The 24,993-nt window shown below is 42.6% G+C and overlaps 1 protein-coding gene and 1 long non-coding RNA gene across 12 annotated transcripts in view; one reads left to right on the forward strand and one right to left on the reverse strand.

Moving 5' to 3' along the window:
- Positions 1-12,998, forward strand: part of epb41l2 (erythrocyte membrane protein band 4.1 like 2) — a 38,303-nt gene extending 25,305 nt beyond the window's left edge. The window contains exons 15-26 of one of the 10 annotated variants that reach the window (XM_072362170.1): positions 2,783-2,833; positions 3,026-3,058; positions 3,756-3,815; positions 5,892-6,056; positions 6,641-6,838; positions 7,773-7,841; positions 8,254-8,892; positions 10,052-10,180; positions 10,480-10,578; positions 10,931-11,011; positions 12,019-12,133; positions 12,360-12,998. In XM_072362170.1, coding sequence (XP_072218271.1) covers positions 2,783-2,833; positions 3,026-3,058; positions 3,756-3,815; positions 5,892-6,056; positions 6,641-6,838; positions 7,773-7,841; positions 8,254-8,892; positions 10,052-10,180; positions 10,480-10,578; positions 10,931-11,011; positions 12,019-12,123 — 1,629 coding nt within the window. In that variant the 3' untranslated portion in view covers positions 12,124-12,133; positions 12,360-12,998. Of the gene's footprint in view, positions 1-551; positions 2,834-3,025; positions 3,059-3,755; positions 3,816-5,891; positions 6,057-6,640; positions 6,839-7,772; positions 7,842-8,253; positions 8,893-10,051; positions 10,181-10,479; positions 10,579-10,930; positions 11,012-12,018; positions 12,134-12,359 lie in introns of those variants that run through there. The other 9 variants (XM_072362171.1, XM_072362174.1, XM_072362179.1 and 6 more) reach the window with 9 other exon arrangements.
- The window catches only part of LOC140267025 (uncharacterized), a 123,402-nt gene extending 103,688 nt beyond the window's left edge, over positions 1-19,714 (reverse strand). Inside the window, exons 1-3 of one of the 2 annotated variants that reach the window (XR_011907186.1) lie at positions 19,375-19,697; positions 18,084-18,271; positions 16,139-16,378 (exon numbers count right to left, since the gene is read on the reverse strand). This is a non-coding gene — a long non-coding RNA (uncharacterized lncRNA). Of the gene's footprint in view, positions 1-15,736; positions 16,379-18,083; positions 18,272-19,374 lie in introns of those variants that run through there. The other variant, XR_011907185.1, reaches the window with a different exon arrangement.
- Positions 19,715-24,993: the final 5,279 nt, after the last annotated feature.

Consider the following 24,993-nt stretch of genomic DNA (forward strand, 5'->3'; position numbering starts at 1 on the left):
ATGCTGAGCATGCTTCCTGTCCTTCCTCCCTTTCCTCACTGCTTCCTAACCCTCACTCGCATCCCAGCACTTGGATTGTTAGCCTCTGCCAGCAGTGACACGCTGTTGACACTGTTTCTTTAAGCACCTACACCCACTGTATTCTGCACTATGCTCTACCCTGCTATGTTCACTTTTAAGCTACTGTGCTGTGTTGTTCACTGACTAATGTTATGTCTCTTTTCCTCTCTCTTTTTTCCTTCACACGATCCCTTTCGTTTGCGTTTTCCCCCCACATCCTTCCTGCATGACGTCACATTTTTTGTTTTTGATTTGTCACGACATGAATGATTTTCTGTTCACATGACGTTGCTTACTTTGGTTTGTTGATTGATTTGCTTTTCTTATCGTTGGGCCCTTCGCTGTGTGGGTGTCGGGGGTCTTCTTTCTATTCCCACACTTTCGTCTGCTTTTGTTTTGTTTTTCCCTCTCACGTTGCCCTCCAACTGTTGCTCCTTTCTCACCCTTTTCTCTCCCCTCTCGTGTATGTCTTACCATTTCTCTCCCTTTAGTCAATCTTCATGTTTCCTCTCTCCTTCTCCTCATCATCCTCACTCTCATCCATCCCCCCGTCCCTCGACACTATCTCCGAGCTGGAGCACTGCCTTTCAGACATCTCAGAAGACGACGACCGTACCAACGACGCGGAACTCGCTCACACACTGTGGACCCTTCCCTCAAACACCCTCTCCTTTCTCTCAGACCAGCAGCTGGCTGATCTTGGAGACCTTGTCCAAAACCCTCCATCCTCCCACCCAGTCGCAGCTTCCCAAATATACAGTTCAGAGCTTTTGAAGTTGGAGGAGGGCTGCAAGGCTGACACCAGAACAACAGCTGGGCTGGCAAATTGGCCACGCTGGTTCCCTCTGATGGTGGTGGTTAAATGTGTTTCAGCCATCTTGTGCTTTCTCTCCGTCTTGGGAAAAAATGGAAGCAGGTGTCTGCCCACAAAGCAGTTTTTAAGGATAACAAAGAAACTGAACATTGTTACTCCTGCTTCGTTCAAACTAATGTTGAAACCGGTGGTGAAACTTAATATTTTTACCATCTCAGGAACTAAATGTATAGTTTCCAACGTGGAAACATCAAAATTTAATCAAATTCTCAACAGTTTGTCATTGAAATGGACTCGTTTTGTGGCGTTTTTGAACCGATGTATTCCTCCAAAGTTCATAAATTGGGTCCCGGCTTTTCCTTCACACCCAACTCGACTCCGTTTGCCCGCCGTTTCCTTTTTCACCTGCCCCCAAATTGTCTCCTCTATTTCCTCCTCCTCTTTGTCCTCTTTGCCCTTCTCGGTGACATTTCGCTCTTCTCTTCCCCCTCTGGCCACCTTCTCTCGTTCTAAACTCGCTGCATCTGTACATCGCTACCTCCTAAACCCCTCCCCTCTCTTTCTGCCCTGCCTGTTGGTGCTCTTCCTGCTCGTGGTGATGCTGACAGCCAGCCAGTCCTTGGTCTTAGCCCTGATTTTAGCTACGCCCCTTGGCCTGACCCTGTGTTACTTAGAGAGCGCCGTCTCCAGTCAAAGAAAGCCAGTTTTGCCTGTAGTCCTCAGCGATCAGCTGAGCTCTGCTTTTGACAACGAAGCTTCACCTCTCACGCCGACACACACACCTCCTCGCATCAGGCACCACGCGGGTGCGACCTGGATGCAAGAGATGTGTGACCCAGCTGCATAAACTCACACTCGCACGCATCTATACATCAAGGTTTCTCATCACGTCCCATTTTTCAATTCCATTTCTCTTTCGACCTTTGTCAGAATGTATATAAATCTGCCTGTGGATGCCACCACCTTTTGTTTATTTTATCCCACCAGCACTTCCTCTCCGCGATTCCTCCGTTTACATGTTCCCTGTACCATGCCAACCCCACTGTGTTGTTTATAAAGAACCGAGTAGAATAAGTAAGAGTACACCGAGTATGAAAACTAAGAAGAGATTTAAAAAAACAAACTATAAAGATAGAGAAACCAGCCACAGGTTGGGTATATTAAGAGTTTTAGATGCTGTAAAGAGACTGTGAGGGGACAGATTTACTTGAGGATGCACTGCAAAATAACTGTGCACTTATTAGATTAAGTTACATGATCTTAGCAATTGATAATATGCACTACTTCTTTGCTTTTGTCGTGCAAAGAAAAGGTGGCGCTGAGAGAGCTTTGATTAGATTATAGAGTTGCGTATACAGATATATTTAAAACAAAAAAAACCTATAGCACTTAAAGAATATTGTATTTGTATAATATTGCTCATGAATGTTTGGATTAAACAGTGTTGCACCTCCCGCCCGCCCCCCCGATGTTCAGCAAACTCCTCATTGCCTTCGCATAAACAAAACAACACGGATTGTTTTGTTTTTTTTGTTTTTTTGAATGACTGAGACTACAGACCTGAATCAAGCGCCCCTTAATTAAGTTTACAAAAAAAAAACACATGGGTGTATGTATATGGGGCTCATTGGCGAGACCGTCACATAAAAAGTCATGTAGAGAGAATATTAAAACGTTGTTCCCATGATTCAAAAACACTTAAGTGTAAATCATTCAAAGCAGCACCTGCTGCCTCTTTTTATTGGCCATCTCAGACACGATGCGCTTCCATTGGGTTAAAGGTCACATGACCAGCGGTGCCCCCTCACACTGGGTAGGAAGCTTTTCCCATCATCCATTTCACTATTTTCTTTCTTTGTGCCCCTGCTCCCCCCCTTCATTTTGATTACCATCACTACCACACTGAAGGTTAAGGAGGTGGACTTAAGCCCTGGCGATACGGAAGCCATGCCCTCCAAGGTCTGTAAAGGCCCGTCTTTTACCCAGCATGCTTTGCAAATTCAAAGGAAAATAAAATGGAACTGAATTATTTAGAGTTAAATAAAGAAAGCTCCTAATTATTGAATAGAACTGATTTTTTTCTGGAAAAGCAGAGGAAGCGGGCAGTGAACCTAACTTGTCCTCACTCTCTCCCTGACCTCACTCCAACAGTCGCCTGGAGGCAGCGAGCCTACGCCCTCTCAGGTTCATACACTGTTACTGGTTATTCCATTGTGTCTCTGGGTTGGTTTGGTGGTTGAAGTTGCCCTGATGTGGTCACACAGAGTCAGTTTTTAAAGTTCATAAATACCCAATCTAAAAAACTAAGCTTAAAAAAATCAATTTGGACTGACAACGGGTCACATTTGGTCGTATTTGTATGTAGAATCATAGGACTTGCTTTGCATTTGGTTTTTAGATTGGGCCCGAGTGTTAAAAACTGATCCTGAGTGGGCACTTTGATCCCATATTTTCACTTTCAGATGCTCTGCTGTGGCTTACAAGCTTTCACAGTGACTTTCACACTTTGAGTTTGGTTTTTGGTTGGTCTGTGTTTTTTGGGGGAGTTTCTGAGCACGCTGGGGTTTGCTGGTTCATGTACACGTCTGTTGGTGTTGTGGTGTTCTGAGCACTCTGGTTTAAGCATGTGTTAACATCAGCCTTTCCGATCATGGGTAAAACCAGAGCGCTTGTACCCATCCTGCGGTGTTCATCGCAGTTTGGGACGCTTGCCACACAAATGCATTTGAGTTTCATTGGTTTTCTCTCCTCGTAATTACATTTATTTGAATGATTTTTTTTTTCCAATGGTTTCTCATTTGTAATTTTTTTTTCTCAATATATTAATTAAGTTTTTTTTTTTGTTTGTTTGTTTTTTTTGTGCTGTATGTCTGCCTTCCAGAGTCGATTGAGAGTGCATGGGGACAATATTTATGTGAGGCACAGTAATTTAATGTTGGAGGTTTGTACTGGCGTCGACCAATGGCTGAAAATAAGAACTACATGTTTCTGTGTACTCTGACGCCATCGGAACTACAACTTGCTCTGTACTTTACTGTGCAAGACCGCTGCCCTCTCGCACTCTCAGGCTCTGTGTGCATGCCTGCGTGTGTTCTCTTGCGAGGACGTTTGCTGATGACATTGACTCTTAATTCCAGCTATTTTCCAGATTTTCAACAATTCTTGCATTATTGAAAAACATTTGAATGAAAAAATGTTTCCGTGCTTATTTTTTTTGTTTTGTCCTCAATCACATAGCGGCCATTTTGAAAAGCTGGGCCTGGATATTCGACACATTGATCGATCAAAAGGTTTTATGTCATTCGTGACGGGGTTTGCTCATAGTGAGAGAACCACTGATTATTTGGCAGCTAACATCTTTCAGGTAACTTTGTGTGTGGAGGGGGGGGGTTCATGGTCCATGATTTTACATTAGTCACTCAGTCACCGCTTATTTTCAGCTTTATGGCATTTAAGAAGCTTTAAACGTTACCTGCTCAGCAACAAACCACAGACAGACACAAGCTTCCAGTATAGTAGTCTCCCTCAGGGTATGGTAGAGCCAGGAGGAGAGTTTGATAATAACTTATTCAACACTTGAGCCACATCAGCTTTACAAGGCCTTAACGCTTTATTAGTTTGTTATAGATTCTGCACCGAGACGAAGTTCGAAACAGATGAAAGCGCCTTTAAGGGGCTTAATGGCAATTTCTGCTGCACTTATTAGATCTGCAGCAGTCTTTGGAAAGAGAACAGCTTGAACCGATCGAATCACGAAGGTTAAGTGGTGATAATGCTCGTAACTAGTGTCCTATGAGAAATAGAAATGAAGCTGAGGTGTATCAGCTTTCGCTGCAAATTGTTTCTCTGATTTGCATCCGCACAACAGCACAGTAGGAACTTTGCTGAAAGATCTCCCAGGCCCAGCGTTCACAATGGCTGCTTTGTGGCTAGGATTGGTGTTGTGACTTAAACGCATGCTCTGTGCATGTTGAATGCTGTTTTTATCTTGCTGTGTTTACAGTCCTTGATTGGTCAGAAAGTTTGATTATTGCCAGGCAGCTGCGTCTAACCTGACTAACCCTGAATCCCCTAACGTACGTGAGGAGCTTCCTTCCTGTTTTCTGGTGATTGGCTGCCAGTGTCGACATATGTGTTTTTTTTAACATACTAAAACAAAAACAACAGCTGTTTGTGCAGTGTGGGGCTGATAGTAATCATCTGTCATTTTACAGTACTATACAGTATTTGGTGTTAGTTGGAAGGATCTGAACACTAAAATCTTCATGGCACACCAAATGAGCAGATTGTGAAGTGATAAATCTGACTTCGACATGTACCAATCTGTTAATTATTGGTTAAGTCTCGCTGCCTTTGTTTTGGACTTCAGGATCATGATGAATAATAGATTAAACGAAACAGAGAGACAAAGTAGACTCTAAAGAAAAAGAGGCAGTGATTTTAGATTTAGATTTTAGATAAAAGTCATAACACTTAACATGGCTAAATGTCAGAAAAGGAATGATACTACCAGCTCCATGTTGTGCAGTCTGCCCTGCTGTTCCTGGCCTCATTTCAAGGAAGAACTCCTCAATAAGATGGGGAGGGGGCCCTGTTTCACTGAAGCCTTCATATGCACACACACACACTCACACTCTTATAAGCACCTACACAAGTGTCAACCATTCAAAAAGGCTTCAGTGAGGCACAGCTTCCATCCTGTTTCCCTCCAGATTGACAGACTAATGTTCCTGTGAACATTTTTTCCCCTCCCCATCCCTCTCTCCTTTTGTCCTGCCCCTCTCCCTCCTTTCCATTTCCTCCAACCTTTCCCTCGTTTCTTTTCTCATCACATTTCTCCATTTTCTGATCCTACTACACCTCCACCAAACCTGCTTATTCTGCTCTTCATTCATCTCCCCCCTTATCCATCCAATCTCCCTGGTTCTTTCTTTTCTCATCTCATGCTTTCATCTCAACCCTCTTCACCTATATACCCCCTCCCCCCCTTTGCCCTATCCTCTCCCCACCCCATTAGGACCATGATAAGACCCAGGAAGAGGTTCTGAAACACCAAGCTAGCATTAGCCAGCTCAAACGCTCCTTTATGGAGGCGCCACCTCCCTCTCCTCCTCAGCCCAACCAGTGGGAGAAACGTCTCACCTCCTCTCCTGCCACGATACGTTCTCAGCAACAACAAGTGGTACGTCTGTCTGGATGCTTTTGTCTCGACGAGACACGATTTGCCGCCGCTCTGTCTAAAAAACATTTTTCAGGTAAAAATGGCATTTTGCAGAGGATTTCTATTGGCTGCGACAAATCAAACGCTGCATTTATGGGGGAGAAGAACATGTCATTGTGAGTTAAAACCAAATCTGTCAACATCCGCTGTTCTCCTCTCTTTGCAACTCAAATTCAGACTGTTTCTTGGGGATTGTTCCAACTTTTTTTTTCCAGTTTTGAAAGCCTTTATTGCCATGCAGATGTTTCCATGATCTCATTCACTCATCACTTGGTGAACTTAATGGATGTTTCTGGCTCTGTTTGTGTACAATATGAACCTAACGTCAGCAGCTTTTAGCTGCACTCGTGTTCAGGTTTAGCTTCTACAGCACGTTGGTCCGGGTGATGCTGGTCTCCTCTCTGCTCACCTGAACTCTCTGTTCTACTTTATGCAGACCTGACATATGCAGATAAAAAGTGCAGCTCTCTGCGTGTTCGTATGTTTCATCTTTCCTCACTTCTGTCTTGTTTATTCTGTGTGCATGTTTGTTTGTGTCGCTTTAGAGCCTCGAAGAGGAGATAGCTTCTGTGCTTTTCAGCAGATATGCCAGCTCTGGATTTTATTCAGCTGCTGAGACTACCTGCAGTATTTCCGACCCAACACTAGATGCTCCCATAACCACATCTCCCACTGCTGTCTGCTGCTCTTCTGTGCCACAAAGGCTTCCTATTTCCCCAACTACTACACACTCTGCCACTGAGGTGCTTCTGCTGCTACGGAACATTTAGGAGTCAGTTTACTTTCATCCTCCTACAACATTTGAGAGTCAAATATTTTGGGTTAAATGCTCATGTGTTATGACTCGAAGCTGTTCACTTATGAAAGTAAACTGACCTTCATTAATGCTTTTGTTCAATTAGGGATGCTTGTAAGATGTGTTCCCAAGCCCATAATGCCTGCTGTGGATGCTGCATGAATGGTAGTAATATTACATTTGCGTCTTGGACAAATTTATCCTTAAAGACCTGATAAATTGGATCCAAATCAACTAACAGATGCTAATGGCATGGCTTGAATATGCATTTTGAATGCAAATGTAAGAATCTGCTACATATAGGGATATTTGCCTCTTCAGGGAAGACGAGTGCCACGTTAAAAGAAGCAAGTACTGAAGCAGCAGTTCTCTTCAAAGCTAAAAGAACCGAGTGACAGAGAGCTCATTTGGTGCCTGTTTTGCTTTGGAGCTTTTTAAAATGGCACAAAATGTTAATCATTTAGGTGTGATGTATTTCTTGTGGTCGTTTCAAAGGCACTGCTGACTTCAATACCATCTTTTATTTAGCCTCTTTATGCGGGCGAGGATGAGCTTTTCTTTTTGTTGAAGGGATATTCTCTCGAACCCGTCTTTCATCTTTTCATTTTCTATTCTTCCTTTCACATCTTTGCACCCCATCCCATCCCATTCGCCTGCTGCAGTGACCTTCGTGCTGGGGTGAAATTGATTTGATGTTGCATGAAAGACAGTCGAGCAGGCAGGGACAGAGTAAGAGAACGAGACGAGGAGAGGAGAGGAGCACATGACAAACAGAGCCCTGTCCCCATGGCGTGATAACAAGCATCCCAGTGTTCCTAACAATGATGATGTCACTGTTGGTGTGTGACTGATAACGTCATGGTAACTTCTCTGTCACGCAGGTCAGTGTGCCACAAACAGAAGCAGCCTCAGCTGATAACACCATCTCTGATACCAAAGAACCTGCGCAGGTGCTCCTAACTTTCTTCTACTATCCTTGCAGCCTTCCATTCGTGGTGTTTAATAATCCATCGCTTCCTTCACTTCTTCATTCGTTTTCAACTGGCAGCCTGAAACTTTGTGTTCTCACTCTCACGGTCTGTTTTCCCATGATTCATCTCTCTGCCTTCCTCCTTGATCCTGTAACTTCTTCATGTCTTTTCATCCACAGTTGATCCTCATCTTGTTTTTTTTCCTGATGTTACTTTGTTTTCAGTTTATTTTCAGTAGCTGTGTGTTTTTTGATTTATGTTTAATGATCATCTTCTGCTTTTGTTTTTGTTTTGTTCCCCTCCCCTCCCCATGCGTTTGTTTGGGAATGTGTGTGCACCTCACTGTGTGTGTCTGTGCACTATGTGTGTGTGCGTGCGTGCGTGTGTGTAGACGCCCGAAGTTGAAATCGAAGAAACTGTTGTCGTCCAAGAGGTTTCCAGAGCAGCCAAACCTGGACTTGTCACGGTAACAGCCGGCTCCCCTGCTAGCCTGCCTGCAGAGCAGGCAACACAGGAACAGAACGTGAGAGCTGAAGAGGAAGTAGTGGTAGAGGAGGAGGCAAAGCAGAGGAAGCAGGAGAGCGTTTCATCTGAGAGCGAAAGTGAGGAAGAGGCCGAGTACCATCCAAACGTCCATGTAACCATTTCTCATACACAAATACCAGAGGAGAAGGAAGAGGAGGAGGAACAGGAGCAGAAAGAGGACGACAAGAGGGAGGAGCAGGAGGTGTCCGCTCCAGACACTCCCTCACTTCCAGCTGAGGTCAGCCAGCCTGCAGGAGAAGCAAGCCTAGAAGAGTCCAGAAAGGATGACACCGAGGCAGAGAAGAAGAAGAACGAAAGGGGGGAACAGGAAGGTGAGCATGAGACGGAGGAAAGCACAGAAGATCCAATGTTGACACCCGACGAAGTTCCTGTCAGTGTCATCGGTGTGGCCGTTCCTGCAGAGGAAGAGGAGGAACCGAAGATGAACGGAGAAGCCTCCCTGGTTGAAGTGGACCCACGGCCGCAGGTTATTTGTTGCTCTGAGGTAAAGTCTTCTCTGGGCCAACTGCGGAGCTTCCCTGCTGGTCTGATCCCTCCTACCAGCTGTAGAAACACCCACTTTTTTTCCCTGCTGCTTATCACAGTGCCGGTTTCCTTCCTGCTTGCGTGAATATTTAAGCCTCATGTACATCCTCACACTCCTCCTTGTCCCGTGACAACTTTTTATCGGGCTTAAAATGGAGCCCCGTTATAAGCGTAAGAAAGACTCCTTGAGACAAAGAGCGCTTTACAAGGCTAATTTGCCACCAGTGTTTTTGGTGTGTTGGTGTTCAAGTCAAGTCACCATCCCCTACATAATTTTAGCCTTTGATTTCACATGTTCATTCATGCTGATTCATTTCTTTGTCATCTACGATCATCACACTTCATGGCTAGTCCCACTCAGTGTGGTGTTTTGCTGTTGTCGCCTCCGACTTTGTGTTGTGAAGTAAATGGGGCCTAAGTGGGATATGCATGATGCCTTTAGGTGTATGGTTTTTGCTTTGCATGCTGGTTTTCACCTCTGGTGTGTGTGTGTGTGTGGGACACTGTGTTTGGCAGTGGTGCGTCTCTTTTGTATTTGTGCGAATCATCCTTGCCAACCACTTTGGAAATGCCACCCACCATTCGGAATGTCACCTTTGTTTACATGTCAATAGCCGTTCCGTGTTTGTGTCCCGCCGGTTATATCGGCTCCTGTTTTCTGTATGTTTGTGCTGTGTCGTGTTCTGAGTTGCATGTTGGCACCAAAGAAATTTTACTGTGGTTGTGATGCTGCTCTAGCTGTTTGTGCTACAACGCGATAAGTAGATGTCGTTGTACTTTACCTTGCATTGTGCTGCATGAGTTTGGGCGCTCTCGCTTTTTTATGCACGGCTTTGATCGCATGTACTCTTATTTGCAGTGTTTATAGATCTAAAGCTGCTGCTGTACATATGCAGCAGTGTGTGCTACTCTAAATCACCTCCATTCAGTAGACTATTAAGTGCTAAAGTCATTGATTTGTAGAATTAAACTCACCTGTTAACCAATTATGAGATTTTTTTTTATTGACTTGGAGGTTAAATAGATGCCAAAGCAAGACTGTGAATACAAGCACATTTTTCAGATTTAATATACTAACTTTCCTCCCCCCCTCACTCCTGTCTCTCCTCCTTCCCCAGCCACCTGTGGTAAAGACAGAAATGGTGACTATATCAGACACGTTTGCAGCCCAGAAAACTGAGATAGCTACAAAAGAAGTTCCCATCGTTCATACGGAAACCAAGACCATCACATACGAGGCCGCACAGGTGCACACCTAAGAAGCCCAGGGAGCTTTTTTTTCTTTCCAATTACGTGTGTCAACAGTCATTTGTCAGTTTACATGTGTGTCAAACATCCAGCTTTAACATTATTTAAAAGGTAATTGATGCTAATGTTCCAAAGTGCTTCCTTTCTAGCAACAGCGCATGGCGCCCTCCCTTCACCTCCAGGGAAAGAGTTCTGATAGAGGAACAGTGTTCTGTAGAAAATTGTTCACTTAGCACAGCAGACTTCTCGAACACGGTGATTAAGAGCTGATGGTCTGTTTTTGTCCTCCCGTTGTTAGTTGGATGGTAATGGCGACGGTGAGCCTGGGGTGTTGATGACTGCTCAGACAATCACCTCTGAGTCTTTGTGTACTACCACGACCACACACATTACCAAGGTATGGCAACCCACAGCCTCACACATCCGTCTCTCTTGGGCTAGTTTCAACTGAATGTTCCACAAATACAAGATGTTTCCTCTGTTATGAGATGCAGCTGAATCTGCAAACACGAGCACACAGCTGAATGCAGCATATTCACACTAATATATCTGCTTTTACTAATTTGTATGTGTTTTATAGATATTGAAATGTACAACTGAGGCACACGGTCTGCGATTTTACAGCAGTTATATCTTTCACCTTGTGTTTTTCTGACCTGGCTGCCTGCGCAATGCAAACCACTCGGCCGTATCCCACCTGCTGAGGCTTTACACTTACAAACGTCTGCTAAGTCGCATTTCTGTTCCAGACACTAAAGGGCGGACTGTCAGAGACGAGGATTGAAAAACGCATCGTCATCACCGGCGACTGCGACATCGACCACGATCAGGTCAGTCTTCAGCCGAGCAGTTTTATCTCCCAGCTTTACCTGCTATTTCAGCCTTTTGGTTGATCGTACGGGGGTGGTGTAAAAGCCTAGAATTAGACGCCTGGTGACATGTCCATCATGTTGTTATCTGTTAGCATGCACATTTTTTTATTTGAGAATCCTGCCCACACGTCATCAGTCCCGTCCAGATTCCACTCACTGACTGGCATCTGCTCCTGCTGCCTCTTCACTTCTTCAAAGTTGCCTCGAAGATATTGCGTCTCAACCTTTTTGAGGAGTTTTTTTTTTGGCACGTTTTCTCTAAATTTATTCCTCTGGTTCTTTTGATGTGCTGCCTTTGTCTTTTGCTGTTTGTATGCTAACCTCAAACCAAAATTCAACCGCTTAGTTGCCGCAAATTACACACTGAAGCTGCACTTAGATCATTTTGAGTTTGTGCAGTCCAGAGGATTTTAGAGAATGTATAGTATGTGTTGTTTGTTCTCTAGACAAGAGTAGATTTTGAAATGACTTGATCTTCTTTTGATTTTACGGCCCTCGCCATAATGAATTAACTGAAGGTAACAAAATCGTATGCAATCCCTATTTCCAGGCACACTTGCCCTAAAATTCATTGTCAAACTGAGAGCAACACGCCACATCTTTAAAAAACTTTTAAAAAGTCCAATATTCGTTTTGGGGTAGGTCTTGGTCTGCATGAGTCTTGCTTCACTTTTTTGTCTGAGTTGCCTGTTTGTTCTATTTTTCTGGATTTACAGTAAGACATCAGATATGTGTCACATTGTGTTGGAAAACTGATAATTAACTGGAAGCCATTTTACCTACCCTAGTCGTGGGAAGTAAAATGGCTCACCGGCCGTAAATCCAGCGTTCGTGTCATGTTTTTATTTTTTTTTTTCATGCTTCTTATTCCATTTTTCATTTAACTCCACCATGTCCCCCTCCTTCCCCCCCACTGCCTGCTGTGCTCGGTGCTGCCACTGTGTGGTTGCCTCCCGGTGCTGCAGGCACTGGCGCAGGCCATTAAGGAGGCCAAAGAGCAACATCCTGACATGTCTGTCACCAGAGTGGTGGTTCATAAAGAAACTGAACTGGCTGAGGAGGAGGATTGACCTTACTCAGGTAATAATAGTAATAGTAACTCATTATTATCATTACAATTATTACTGTTGTTGATGAGGAAAGTTTTAGTGACGCACAACATTTTACTTATGAGGACCAAAACTTCAAATCTGAGCGGTGAGCAGGTGCGATGACAGTGGTGTAGAGAGGGATGATTCTGAGAAGGAAACGAGTACCGTGCTCTTCGTGGTTCTGCTGGCTGATTGCCTTCAATCTATTTTCCCAGAGCTGAAAGGCCCGCCGCGACTGTTTTCTCATTTGACGACAAACGACCTTCATCACTCTACGACAACCGAACTTGACGGACAGAAGGGGGAGAGGCAGAAGAGGAGCTGAAGAACAGGGAGAGCCGGAGGAGGAGGAGGGTTAAGACGGTGGGATGGAAGTTGTCTCATCCCAGATGGTCTTTTTCACACATCTTTGGTGCATTTCAGTCCCTCACTGCAAAGCCAGGAAAAAGAGATGTAACATCCTCACTCTTTCTGAGGGGACAAAAACAACCACTTGCCTAGCTTAACACTTGTAGCTTCTTTTATTTTATATGTTTTCCCCTTTCTTTAACCGTTCTACAGAAAGAGTAAGAATAATTCATCTGTCACGTGTTAAAAATAAACATAGGGATGCACTGATAACCAATCCAGATGAGATTCAGAGCTAGGAATGCAGCGCCTCGAAAGGCAACACAGAAGAGCTTTTTGGCACATTGAACACCGACGACAGCAAAACCAAGAGAGCTTTTGATCAGGATCATTGTCAAAACCCAAGTTCAACAAGAAGAAAAGAGGTTTTTGGTGCGTTCCTTTTAAAAAGAAAAAAAAAAAGAAGGAATTTGTTAAGTTACGGCTCCCCCACCGTCACTTCACTGCGATGTAAATGAAAAGGAATACAATGCAACTCAATCACTTCTTCAGTTTTCAAACCACATGTTTACTTCTTACTCTGCGACACTTATTCAGTAGAACCGAGCTATGTCACCGTATCACTTTTTTAAAAAATAGTTACACAAAAGAAGGAGCTGTAACTTAAAGTAATGCAGTTAGAAAATATGTTGTTTTTTTTCATTTTCTATCCTTGTTTTTCATTAACATTCCTTGTGTGTGACCAGCCACTGAGTAACTTCATTTTCAGTTGAAAAGTCTTTTTTTTTTTTTTGCTCAACTCTTAACAAGAGGGAACATTTGAACATTTACACAAGAATGGAGGTGGACTTTAATTGGGTCAGCGGGTTTTTACATGAATTAAGCTTGAGAAGCCAAATCTGATGCGATTTTTACAGCTTTTTAGAGGAATTTGTTTTTTATGACGATGACATGAACTTGAACTGAAAATGAAGACTTTAAAGCTGGTGAATACAAGTCTGTACAGAAAGAAATGAAGGTTACTATGGTCAGTGGGAGCAGCAGCTTTTCGTTAGCTAATTATCCTCCTCGGGGCTCTCCCTCTGTGCGACACTAATCATTCCTTTTCGGGCCCCAGGGGGAGCAAGGGAGACGTAAACTCACCCTTGACTGGGAGAGACGACCAGTAAACTGGAAGATATTTGGGAGAGTGCCAACCGACAACTTGGGAATTAAAAAGAATACGAATATCGACGTCAGTCGGCCTTACTCTGTGGAAATGGCAAATCTGAAGCTCCGACGGGCAGAGGTACCAAAATGAAGACGACTTGAAACTGGTTCTTTCCCAGATTCCCACTCGCTCAGTTTCCGAGTGTTCACTAACCACAGCCGTGTTTGTTGTCAGCACCGTTTATGTCCTGCTTCCTTTCACACCCGTCTCCACATAAAACCAACAAACCCTGCTAGACAGAATATTAGATGGGACTAAATTCTGCACGTTTCGCACATTTTTTTTTTTTTGTTTTTTTAAAAATCTTTCAAGAGTATCTTTAAGCGTGTCCAGATGGGATTGCTACCGTGTTGATTGGTTTTGAGAGTGTGTAGATGACGGCTTGTCTCTGCCGTGACTTGCTCATATTTCCTGACGTACTGACCTACTGCAACCAAATATTCTGCTGCATTCTTTGGGTATGTGTTTTTTTTTTTTAACGGTTCTTATTACGTTACATTATGACGTTACATTACACTACAGAGCTTTTGAAGGTAGTTACAACGCAATAGCAAAACTCCGCTTAAAGGGAAGAATATTTGAGGGTTTGAAGTGCCCTTGAAAACCCCTAAAAGGAATGTGGTGTATTAATTTTATGTGTTCTTTGACTGAAACGTTGAGCAGAATTCCTCAGTACGATGTGACTGTGTGTAATTGTTGGTGGTATCGAATGTATTAGAACAAGGTGCTTGGTCTAATGCATTTAGTCGGCAGAGGTTTTCCCTGCGAGCAGTAAAAGGCGAAGGCATATTCTTCTGGAAATTAACTCTATTGTGAGCGTAGAAGTGCCATAGGATACCATAAATACATTCCACTTAGAGCAGTCTATATTCATACACTCTTTCCTCTGACTGGAAATTTTAAATGAGGTTCAACAGGATGAAAAACTGTTCTTTTTAGCTGATTAACTGTGTGTTGGCATGCACCTGTTCATTTTTATTTTTTTTTTGTTTAAAGCCTTCTCAAGTAAGCAGACTCGGGAGTTAAACCAGACTTTCTGTCGTTGGAAACACTGGTCGGACTCCTACTATGCAGTTAAATGACATTCCATGAGGGGGAAAGCATTCTTTTTTTTTTGCAAAGTGACAAAGCAGCTGAAACACGTTTTTAAAAGAAAAAAGGAGAATCAAAATCTCTGACATTTGGCAGCTTTGGCAGCCTTTGCTGTAAAAGGAAAAAAAAAATCTCAACTGAATCGGCATTGTCACGGCAACTGTTCGTAAATTTCCTCACTGTTTCTTGCAACTTCTCTGTGAAACTGTTGTATTCGTTGGAAGGTGGAAATCATTGTGCCGCCTCTTGAAGATTTTGTAATTTTGTCACCGTGGGTTGTGTGTGTGTGTGTGTTTTTTTTTTTTTTTTTTTGGATGAAAATGCCACTGCAAGTGCAGACTTCTGCCACCGTTCGTGTTTTCTAGCACCAGGGTTAATGTCCGGGGTGGTGGGCTCTCTTAACCAATCGCAGGAGCACAAGGGCTGTGAGGTGGAGTTTTCCAAAATGTCGGTGTTTCTCATTCGATTTTTTTAGGATACTGACCGGGTGGGGGGGTGAAGACAAATTAATGACCGTTGATTAAAATTTTTGTAAAAAAAAGAAAAGTAAAAATGCAAAAAAAAAAGAAAAGAAAAGCAGTACAAACGTAAAGAGCTGGATGTTGGAGGTTTTCAGGGTTACCACGGCAACAGATGATTCGATGCCAGCTGATTTTTAAGTCTGTCAGGGATGTCAACATTGTGACACCGGGTTCTCTCGGTGTCACCGCGTCCTGCAGAGCGCTGACGGTGCGATGCTGCACGGTGCGCATTGGAATTGGACTGCAGCGTGCTCTTAACGCCCAAATCTCAGGCCACGTTTCATACTTTGGAGAGAAACCAGCACAATTTTGTATTTCATCTCACAGGTAAAACCTCTAAATTACTCTTGGGAAAACCGTTTGGAATACCAGCCCAGCTGCCTCTTTGCTCCCTGATTGCTAACCAGTGATCACTGGTGTTTTTATTTGTTTTTGTCTAGCAGCTTAATGGTATCGTTTCCCCACACGCATCCACTCCACTTCCCTCCCCCCCGCATCCCCCTGTGTAACACTGTTTAAATAAAGGATTGTTCTGAAAAGTCTCCAGCCACTCACTTTATTTCCTCATACACTTGTATCATTCATGAGTTGGTGTACTTCTACATGAGGTGAGCACTTTATGCTCGGATATTCTGATCACGAATAGCGTAAAATGTTCTAAAATGAACACTTCTAAGACCTAACAGGTTATTCCGAGCTCTGAATAAGAAGGCAAAAGGAAATAGACCGCTAAAAAGTAATGGGTTTTCTGTTCTGTTACAATGAACTGTGAAGAAAACATCAGTAACGGCTATAGTTTCCAGGTCTGCTCTGAGGATTTCACAAAGCGTTTTAGTCACAGTTAACGTCTTTCTTCAACATTCACGGGCTTTGTCTGGAGAGCACAGTCCGCTGAGCGTAAGCTGCAGTCACCCGGCTCTGTTTAAATTGGTTCCATTAACGTTTAAACCCGATCAGGTGCAAGCATGAGACCCGCAGCCTCTCGTCCTCAGATGCGCACTGCTGCACAGCTGCCTGTGGATGGCGCTTCTGTCCTCCGGAAACCTGGACAGGTCAGCCTCAGCTGGAGATGGGGAAAGAAAGAAAATATCAAGAAAGCAGATTGTAATTTGACCGAGGCTCTCTTCTTTAGTCGCGGTCGCGATTACAAAACAGTGTTACAGTGACGGCACAAAGCTGAGATCGTTCTGCTGATGCTGCTGCTGTCTTTCCACGTTGCGCTTTTACCAGTTGGGTGAAATATTTCTAACTTGTATGATGGTGCTTATTTTTCCACTTTTTCTTTAGAAGACATTTACTGTGTGGGCTGCGTGCGATTACAGACCTAGATAAAACATTTCCCTCCAGCTAATTTTAGACGTGCGATTACAGCCGTCATTTTCATTTCTTGTGCCGATCAATGTCCTCTTTGAAAGCGACCTAAGAAACCTGCGCTGACTGGCTTATTTTTTAAAATGTTTTTAATTATCAAGCCAGGCACCGTTTTGCTGGCATTTAAAGCTCGCCGAGAGAGAAGTTTGCCAATAAAGTTTCTATTAGAAGCAAACTATTAAATGTTTAAGTGTAATTTTCTAGGTCCATTGTTCCTTACTTTTAGTGTTTGTATATTTCACGAACACACCTTTTTTTTAAAGAAAAAGAAAAGATTATTTCTTCAACATTAAGGTATAGGCTGTATTAGAATAAAATAAAAAAAACAATCACCTAAACGTTTCCGGAGCTGCATTGTAGAATCTATTGTTCAGTGAAGATCGAATGTTTCAACCAGCTGAAGAAAGGCAGCAGTAAAGCATTTTCATAAGATTTGAGGCACATTGTAACCACTTTAAAACTATTTCAGTTGTGGTAGTTGCTCATAGAAAACGCACCATCTATCACCTGTGTTTCTTAGAGGGACAGGTGGAGGTATTTCTTCCCATCAGTTAAACAGTACAGAGACATTTTCTTTGGATGCCACTGACAGACAATAAACGGTTTGCTGAGCTATAATTGGTCATAATTGCTCTCTTGATAAAGAGCAGACACTGGCACTTATACTGTACTTCTACACTAACCAGTGGTTCGAGCTGACCTGTTCCCACCAAACATGTCTCAAGATATCAACACCGCTTGGATTAGTTTTTCTCTTTTTTCTTATTTTTTAGAGTTAGATAAAATGTAATAAAATTAATAAATGAATAAAATGTAAGTTTCAGGTTCATTTCTAACTGTGGCAGGAGCACAGCTATAGAAATTAAAGAAAACCCATGTGGTCAGGTTTTTCACACTTCGGGTACATAAACTTGCAGCTGCCCTCTGGTCTCCTCTGTTCCTTATTTGCCTTAAATACACATGTGCATAAAGTACAAGCCAGTTAAACTGATCGTCTTAGTGATCAGTATCTTTACAGTCTGATTTAGATCTACTCTAGACATACCATTTAGCCAAGCCCCATTTTTCTTCTTTCTTTTTTTCCCCTTGTAGCCTATTTTAGCAGTTTTTTAATGTATTTTTGTTGCTTAAAATGGACCCAAACACAGTTTTAGTTGTCACGTTCAGCTCAAAATGAGCTAATATCACGAGAAATTCCCAAAATGTATTTGCCAAGGTTTTTTTTTGTGGATGTTGGTAAGAAATTAGAAAAACTTGCACTGGCATAGCGTAGAGTAGAAGTTTGTGTGGCCCCGGAGAAAGACCTACAACATCTATTAAACCACATGGCTCCATACTAAATATAACGTAGCAAGTGGTCCAGAGGGCATGACATGAAAAGTTAACAATGTGCCCACCCTGTCTGAGTTTCCAGCTGAGAAAGATGATCAGTTGCAGCAGCAGCAGACAGACGGACAGGAACAGCAGCAGGCCGAACAGCCACAGAGGCAAAAAGCTGTCTGTCTCTCTGTTTGACGGCGTGACAGTCTGTCGCAGGAGCAGAGCCAGATCTGCCCAGGGCTCCCTCAGCACCTCCATACTTGTTCTAAAAAAAGAAGAGAGAGCGCAGATGTGATGTGATGGAAGGGGAGAAACGATCAGATAACGCTTCACAACAAGTGCCGAGTTTGTAGCTGGCTGGACAAACCCAGGGTGAATGGCTTAAATTTGGTACATAAGACAGTTTCATCAATATGTGGAAGTATACATATAACCACTGTGTTAACAGCACTTTAATTGCTGTATTTCAAAGTGAAGCAGGTCCAAAGTCATGTCTACCAACATTCCTTTTCCCTCAGATTACTCATGTGTCGGCCATCTCCATGGCCCTAATGTTTCATTGAATATATCGTGGCTTGCCTTGAAATAGGCCCTCTATCAACATTTGCTGTATTTGCTGCTGTTTCGAGTTCCCTGTCCTGCCCCAGATGTGAAAGACACAAACATGATTCAGGCCTGAAAGAAATCTCCAGCAGAAATGTATAACCATAAAAGCTCTGCTGAGCTTCACAAAAAAAGTGCAGATCGACATGAATAAAACATATGTACCTCATGATTCACCGCAAGACCTCCAGCTGAGATGTAATCGCAGCCCAGCTTTACAACTCCATAGTTTTTCTGTTAATTTGCTATGGTCTAACAGCTTGAAGCTCACCAAATAGGCCTGATTAAGAAGCTGTTTTAGCTGAGGGACTTCACTTCGACCATTGCAGAGCACTGTGCCGTAGCTATGACAAGAGTTGCAACTGGAATAAAACCTGATATAAAGGCGTTGATAGTAGCTTCGTCTCAAATAATTACTCAAAGATACAGTTTAAAGGGAATCAAGTGGCACAGAACCGTAGTTATTTTATGACCATGTTGCTTTTCGAAATGTGAAATTCATGTTTCCACCTTGAAGTCCTCCTAGGCGTTTAAGTTAAATCACGCTGTTGTTCCTGCAGCAAAGTGCCAGAAAATGAAATAATTTTTTCACCCAACAAATTCTTGCGGCACGAGACCACAGAAAATAATGCCAAAGAGAATGCAGGGGAATGAAAAACAAAGCACTACAGCGGGGCACACTTGTGGAAAAGTGGTGAATAGCAAACACATGTACCACACAAGAACCTATCAAGAGCAAAGCATTGGTCATGAATAGATACTTACAGTTTTAAGGTATGTAGATTTGACTTGAAATAGTCTCCAGCAGTTAAAAGTTAAGGCCAAAGATGTTGATTTGACTACAGCTGTGTCACAGCAGAAAAACTTTTTTAAAAAGAATTCAGCCAGTGTCAGTATGGCGTAGCAAATTGTGAGATGAAGCAAACGTTAGCTCAGAAATCTACTGGAAGGAATGACATCTGAAGTCCTCTCTGATGTTCTCTCTGTCTCCTTTTCCACAGTTTTGTCTCTTGTCTTTCGCCGTTCCTGCCTGTCCACCACTGTTAACGATGTGAACTTTGTTCTGTTTCAACAGTCCGACCTTGTGGTCAGTAAGAAGATTAGATTTACTGCTCAAATCTGTGTGTGTGTGTGCATATGCGTGTGCATATATTTGTATGTAAAGTAAGGGGATAGTGTGTTTGGGGGGTTAAACCCAGTTTCAGTGTCCTAAAAACATGAAAAAAGGGGATTATTTATTCTTATCACTGTGTCTGTATGTGTGCAGTTGGGCCTGAGTAATGGTTTGATCAGTGAACCTTCTGCACTCACTGAGCCATGGAAAACTCACCAACACGCAGACACAGTTTTCCAGCTGGTCCCTCTCCCCTCTTTGAATTCTAATTTCTTTTATCTGCCTCTTTTCCCCTTTGTGTCCTCTCCTTCCGACCCTTGTGTACCACGAACAGACACTATCAAGAGGACTGATGCCTTTTTGATTGGAGGGCTCTATTGAGTGCTTTAAAACAGAGCAGATAGCGTCAACCTTGACCTGCACTGCAACAACAAAATGGGGAGAGACATCAATCCCTTTAAAACTAAAGCTTCAATCCAAGCTACTATGCGACACTGAAAAACATGCAATAGTTTTTTTTTGTTTGATCCAGTGTTAACAATATTTTCAAGGTGTTTTTTTTGCTGTAAGCACTGAACTGCCATGAGCTCATTTTATGAGCAGACTTTATGGCATTGTTGCATAGAAAACATGAGCCGCTATTTGAAGTCAAGGTAATATCGGAGGTGTTGCATGAAATTATTACTTACTCCCCCAATTCCAAAAACAGCTGTGACGCTGGGCAAAATGTCGATAAAAACAGAATGCAAAGATTTGATGATCTTATAAACACGTTTTCTAAGCCCAGTAAAACACAGTGAATGTTGAAAGTGAGACATTTAACCATTTTGTGAAAGATTAGCTCATTCTGAATTTGTTGGCAGCGGCGCGTCTCAAAAAAGTCGGGGGAGGGACAACAAAAGGCCGGAAAAGTAAGTCACACTAAAAAGAAACTGTATGGAGAACATTTTGAAACTAATTTGGTTAATAAGGCCACAGGTCAGTACACAGGAGTGGGTATAGGGGGGGGAAAGCACCTTAGAGAGGCAGAGTTCCTCAGAAGTAAAGATTTCAGCATTTCATATGTTTTCTGTTTTCTACTGGGCATAAAATATTGGTTTATGTCATAAGCAAATCATTTACATTTTACACGGCTTAACAACTTTTTGGGAATTGGGGCTGTACTTTGCAAGCTTTGCAGTTTGTGATTTTCCATCAAGTGCAGGAGAAACTATAGTATAGATGCTTCAATGTAATCGGATGCAGACAACTGCCAGTTGTATTCGTAAGACACGAGTAGAACTGCTTTCAAAATGATTTCCCTTCATAAAAAGTGTTTTTGACATAAAACAATACTTAGAATCACATTTCAACTTGGCCTCACTGTGAAAAGAAAGTTGAAAAGATTCAGAATTCAGAGGTCTGTTCCTGAGTCGCAGACCAGCTCTGTCGTCCGTCAGTGCAGCAGTTTGTGATGCAGGTGGAAACCTGATTTGCAAGGGGAAAGGGTCCTAAAAAGCAGCTGCCACCTGTGACAATGGTCCCATAACATAACACTACTGCTGCAGACAGACATGTTGGAATGAGCAGCATTCATCCACCCTACTTTGTTCTTTCTCAAGCAGCCAAACGGCTCTGTTCCGCTGTTGTTCAGTCCATCAGTACCTTTGTGCACACAAGTGAGGAATATCTCATTTTCTTTTTGGTTTGCAGCCCTAGACCAAACAGGTTTTAAAAGCAGTAGAGGGGTTTGTCAACTGTCAGATTACCATTCAATTTCTCCAACTTTTCCTCAAAGAACAGTGGCATCAAAAGGCTATCTATTATGTATGGATTTTCAAACTCTGTGTGTCGTTAAAAAGAAAGGGGGACAGTGGTCTTGGCTTCCGTTTCTCCCTGCTGGTTGTCTAGCTAATAAGAAAACCATTTTGATATTCATATAAAACTGCTCTTAAGTCTAAGACTGTGGCACACACACTACCAAATGAGATGTTTTATTAAACTGCTTCCTCACAAGTTGACATTAAACCACAAACGAGTGAAATCACTGTTGGTATCCTTACCACTGGAACTACTAAACCTTGATGTTTCCCATTTCAGGTCAACGCAGCCATGCTCTTACTTGGCAAGGCGAGATGATCATTGCTCTCCGCACAACTGTGCTCTGACACCTCGTGTCAAGCAGAGACTCATTTGAGAGCGCATGTGCTCTTCTCTCATGGTGGAGAAAGCTGGCTACAGGAGCTGAAATCACAGGGGTTATTGGGCTCTAGCCTGTGAGCCGTGCTGACGAATCGATTGACGCTTTCATGAAGATCGATAAGATTGATTGGCTTTGTTGTTTATCCGTCTGATCAGGAGATAACAGGCTTATTTTTTAAGTAGTGTACGTGACGACATTCACTTGAGTGTATGACTGGGCCACGATGGAGCTATTTCTAGTAAATTCACAACACAACGCTTTGCATAGGTGTTTGTCGAGCTATTTTGTTAGTGTTTGCCTAATGTTCAAGGAACTGATTACTTGGAGCATAGGCGTTCACACATATATCTGTGTGTGTGTTGGCTCACTGATAAATCACCACCCAGGTTTTATTGTGTTTGCGGAGGCTTATCAGAGGCAAACCGAGGCGAGGCGCCTTTGAAGTTAAAATAGCACAGAAAAGTTTTCAATGCAGTTTAATGTATTTTTCCCGACGATTGTTTTATCTTCGCATTTATTAGGAAATGTCCTGTTTAGTTAAATTGGTGCCAGTGAGAGGATAAGAAGAAAAAGAAATGCAAAACAAAAAAGGAACAAACACCACAAGTCTTCATTATTCATTAGACGGGACTGATTAAATATTGAAGTAACTCGTGTGGAAAGAAGAAGTGTAAATGTAGTTTTAAATGCTCCTCTGAGCAGCTGCAACTCTGGCTAACTGTTTACTCCGGACTGCTCCCCGGATACCCCGGAGGAATTTTAGATCACTTTGCAAACTTCCTCTGATGTAGGACAGGCAACATTGCATGAAAGGAATGTTCTGATTTTCTTTACAGCGCCAACATCTTTAGCAAGCTAACGAGCCCTTCAATGTTGTGTGATTTCAATAATCCCCCCCCCCCTCCCATTTTTTCCTGTGTTGTGCAGTTAAAGACAAAGTGTTACAGAGAATGTACAGAAGTGAAGAGACAAGACCAAAGACTGGAAGCTATTTTGTAAGAATTTGGTGGGTCGAGAGAGAAAAATGCTCATTTCTTAGCATTCAGACCAAGAAATTCTGCATGACTTTGTCTCTCTCGGTGAGTGTAGTTAGAGCGGCATTCTCATTGGACAAGTGTAATTTTCTGTTTGTGTGAAATTATGTGGTGTGATGTGTGTGTGTGTCATAAATAATGTGGGATATGGTGTTTTATCGATTGTACAGTGAGATGAAACCATATTAACTTTGTCTGTCTCTCAGTTAGACTGTAGAATTATTAGGAAAGAATAAAAAATAAAAAAATGTCTGACAAGTAAAGAGAGAGCCGTGTTTGTTGTGGGTGTTCATTGCTGCAAGGATATACTTGCAGTAAGAGAAAAACATATTCAACTTGTGCTACTATTATTTAATTAATGTATATTAAAAGGCATGTGTCAAAACTAAGTACACCCCATTATTCAACAGCTTTTAGAACCAACTTGAGGTGTAATAACTTGCAGTAATAATTATCTGTAAGGCATCATCACTCAGATTTTTGCAAAGGAAATTTGGCCCACTCTTCTTTAAAATGTTGCTTCGGTTCATTGAGGTTTGGAACTCTCTTAAGGTCACACCACAGCATTTCAATCAGGTTGTGGGCTAGACTTTGACCTGGACCATTGCAACTGGGCGTTTTTTTCAGCCATTCTGTTGTAGATTTGCTGCTGTGTTTGGGATCATGGTCCTGTGTCGTGAATAATTTGGTACACAGGGGAGTTCATGGTCGACTCAATGGCTGCAAGGTGCCCAGGTCCTGTGGCTGCGAAACATGTGAAACTAAAGCATCCCCCGTCCACCACCATGCTTGACATTCTGTATGATGTGTTTGTGCTGATATGCTGTGTTTGGTTTTCATCAGACATGGTGCAAACATCTCTGCTCAAATGTGCCTAAAGAGCATTGCTCCAGGAGTCTTATAGTTTGTTCAGTGTTTAATTTTGCAAACCTAAGCTGTTCTTTTTAGAGAGAAGGCTTTCTCTTTCAATCCTTCCAAACAAGCCATACTTGCTCAGTCTTTTTCAGTGTACTGTTGTGAACTTTAACATTAAACATCCCAGCTGAGGCCTGTAGAGTGTGGGATGTACCTCTTAGGTTCTTTGCCATTTCCCAGAGTATTGCACCGTTTGATCTTGGGGTGAACCTGCTGGGATGTTCGATCCTGGGAAGGTTGGCAGCTGTCATGGATGTTTTCCGCTGGTGAATATTTCTTACTGTAGAATGATGGACTCTTAGTTGTTTTGAAATGGCCTTATAGACCCTCCCAGATTGATGGGCAGCAACAGTTGTTCCTCTAAGGTCAATGCTGACGTCTCTCCTCTTTGTATTAGAACATACCTGAACGCTCCGGAACAGCAAACTGCTAAAACTTCTGCTTTTACAGAGGTGCTCACACTTGCTGATGATCATTTAATTGGGTGGATTTGAATTGCAGCACCTGTCTGCTATTAACTCTCTTAATTCCTATGGAAGCAATAAGGGCAGACTTACTTTAAGCTGCACACTGCACCTGCCTTTTGGCTTACTTTTTGTTGAGTATATAAGGATACAGTCTAATATTTTGTGTTTTGTTTTTCTCCTGAGCTTTTATTTTTATGTCCTACTTGTTAGAATTGCAAAAGAGTGTACTTTCTATCTTATTTAAGCACATGTCTCTGTTGCCTGTTGTTTATTTTCCAGCAAGACATGAAACACATCAGGTCCTGTCTTTGCTTTAAAATTCCACCTTCATTACATTAGTCTGTACAATGTCTCTTGCTTTTAAAGTAAAGCTTTGATTCATTCCCCATGCTACTTCTTGAAAAAGAAGAGGGGAGTAGAGTGCTGGGATTTCTTTGCAAAATTGACAAGAACAACTCAAGAAAGGCTTTTTCACAATTGCTGTTTATGTGTTCTCTTCCTTTTGCAAAGGGTGACACTATACAAATAAGCCCTGCTTATCGTGTGTATGGACTACTGTTGCATTAAATCTTATAGCCATTTGGTAATCCTGCTGGAATTTTGACTTACTGATTAGGCCTGTCAAACCCAGCACTCATAGAGCTTAGGGTTGGCCCATTTGACAGGGAACAA

Source organism: Leuresthes tenuis, unplaced genomic scaffold, assembly GCF_036924035.1.
Source record: "Leuresthes tenuis unplaced genomic scaffold, fLeuTen1.0.hap1 SCAF_13, whole genome shotgun sequence".
NCBI lineage: Eukaryota > Metazoa > Chordata > Actinopteri > Atheriniformes > Atherinopsidae > Leuresthes > Leuresthes tenuis.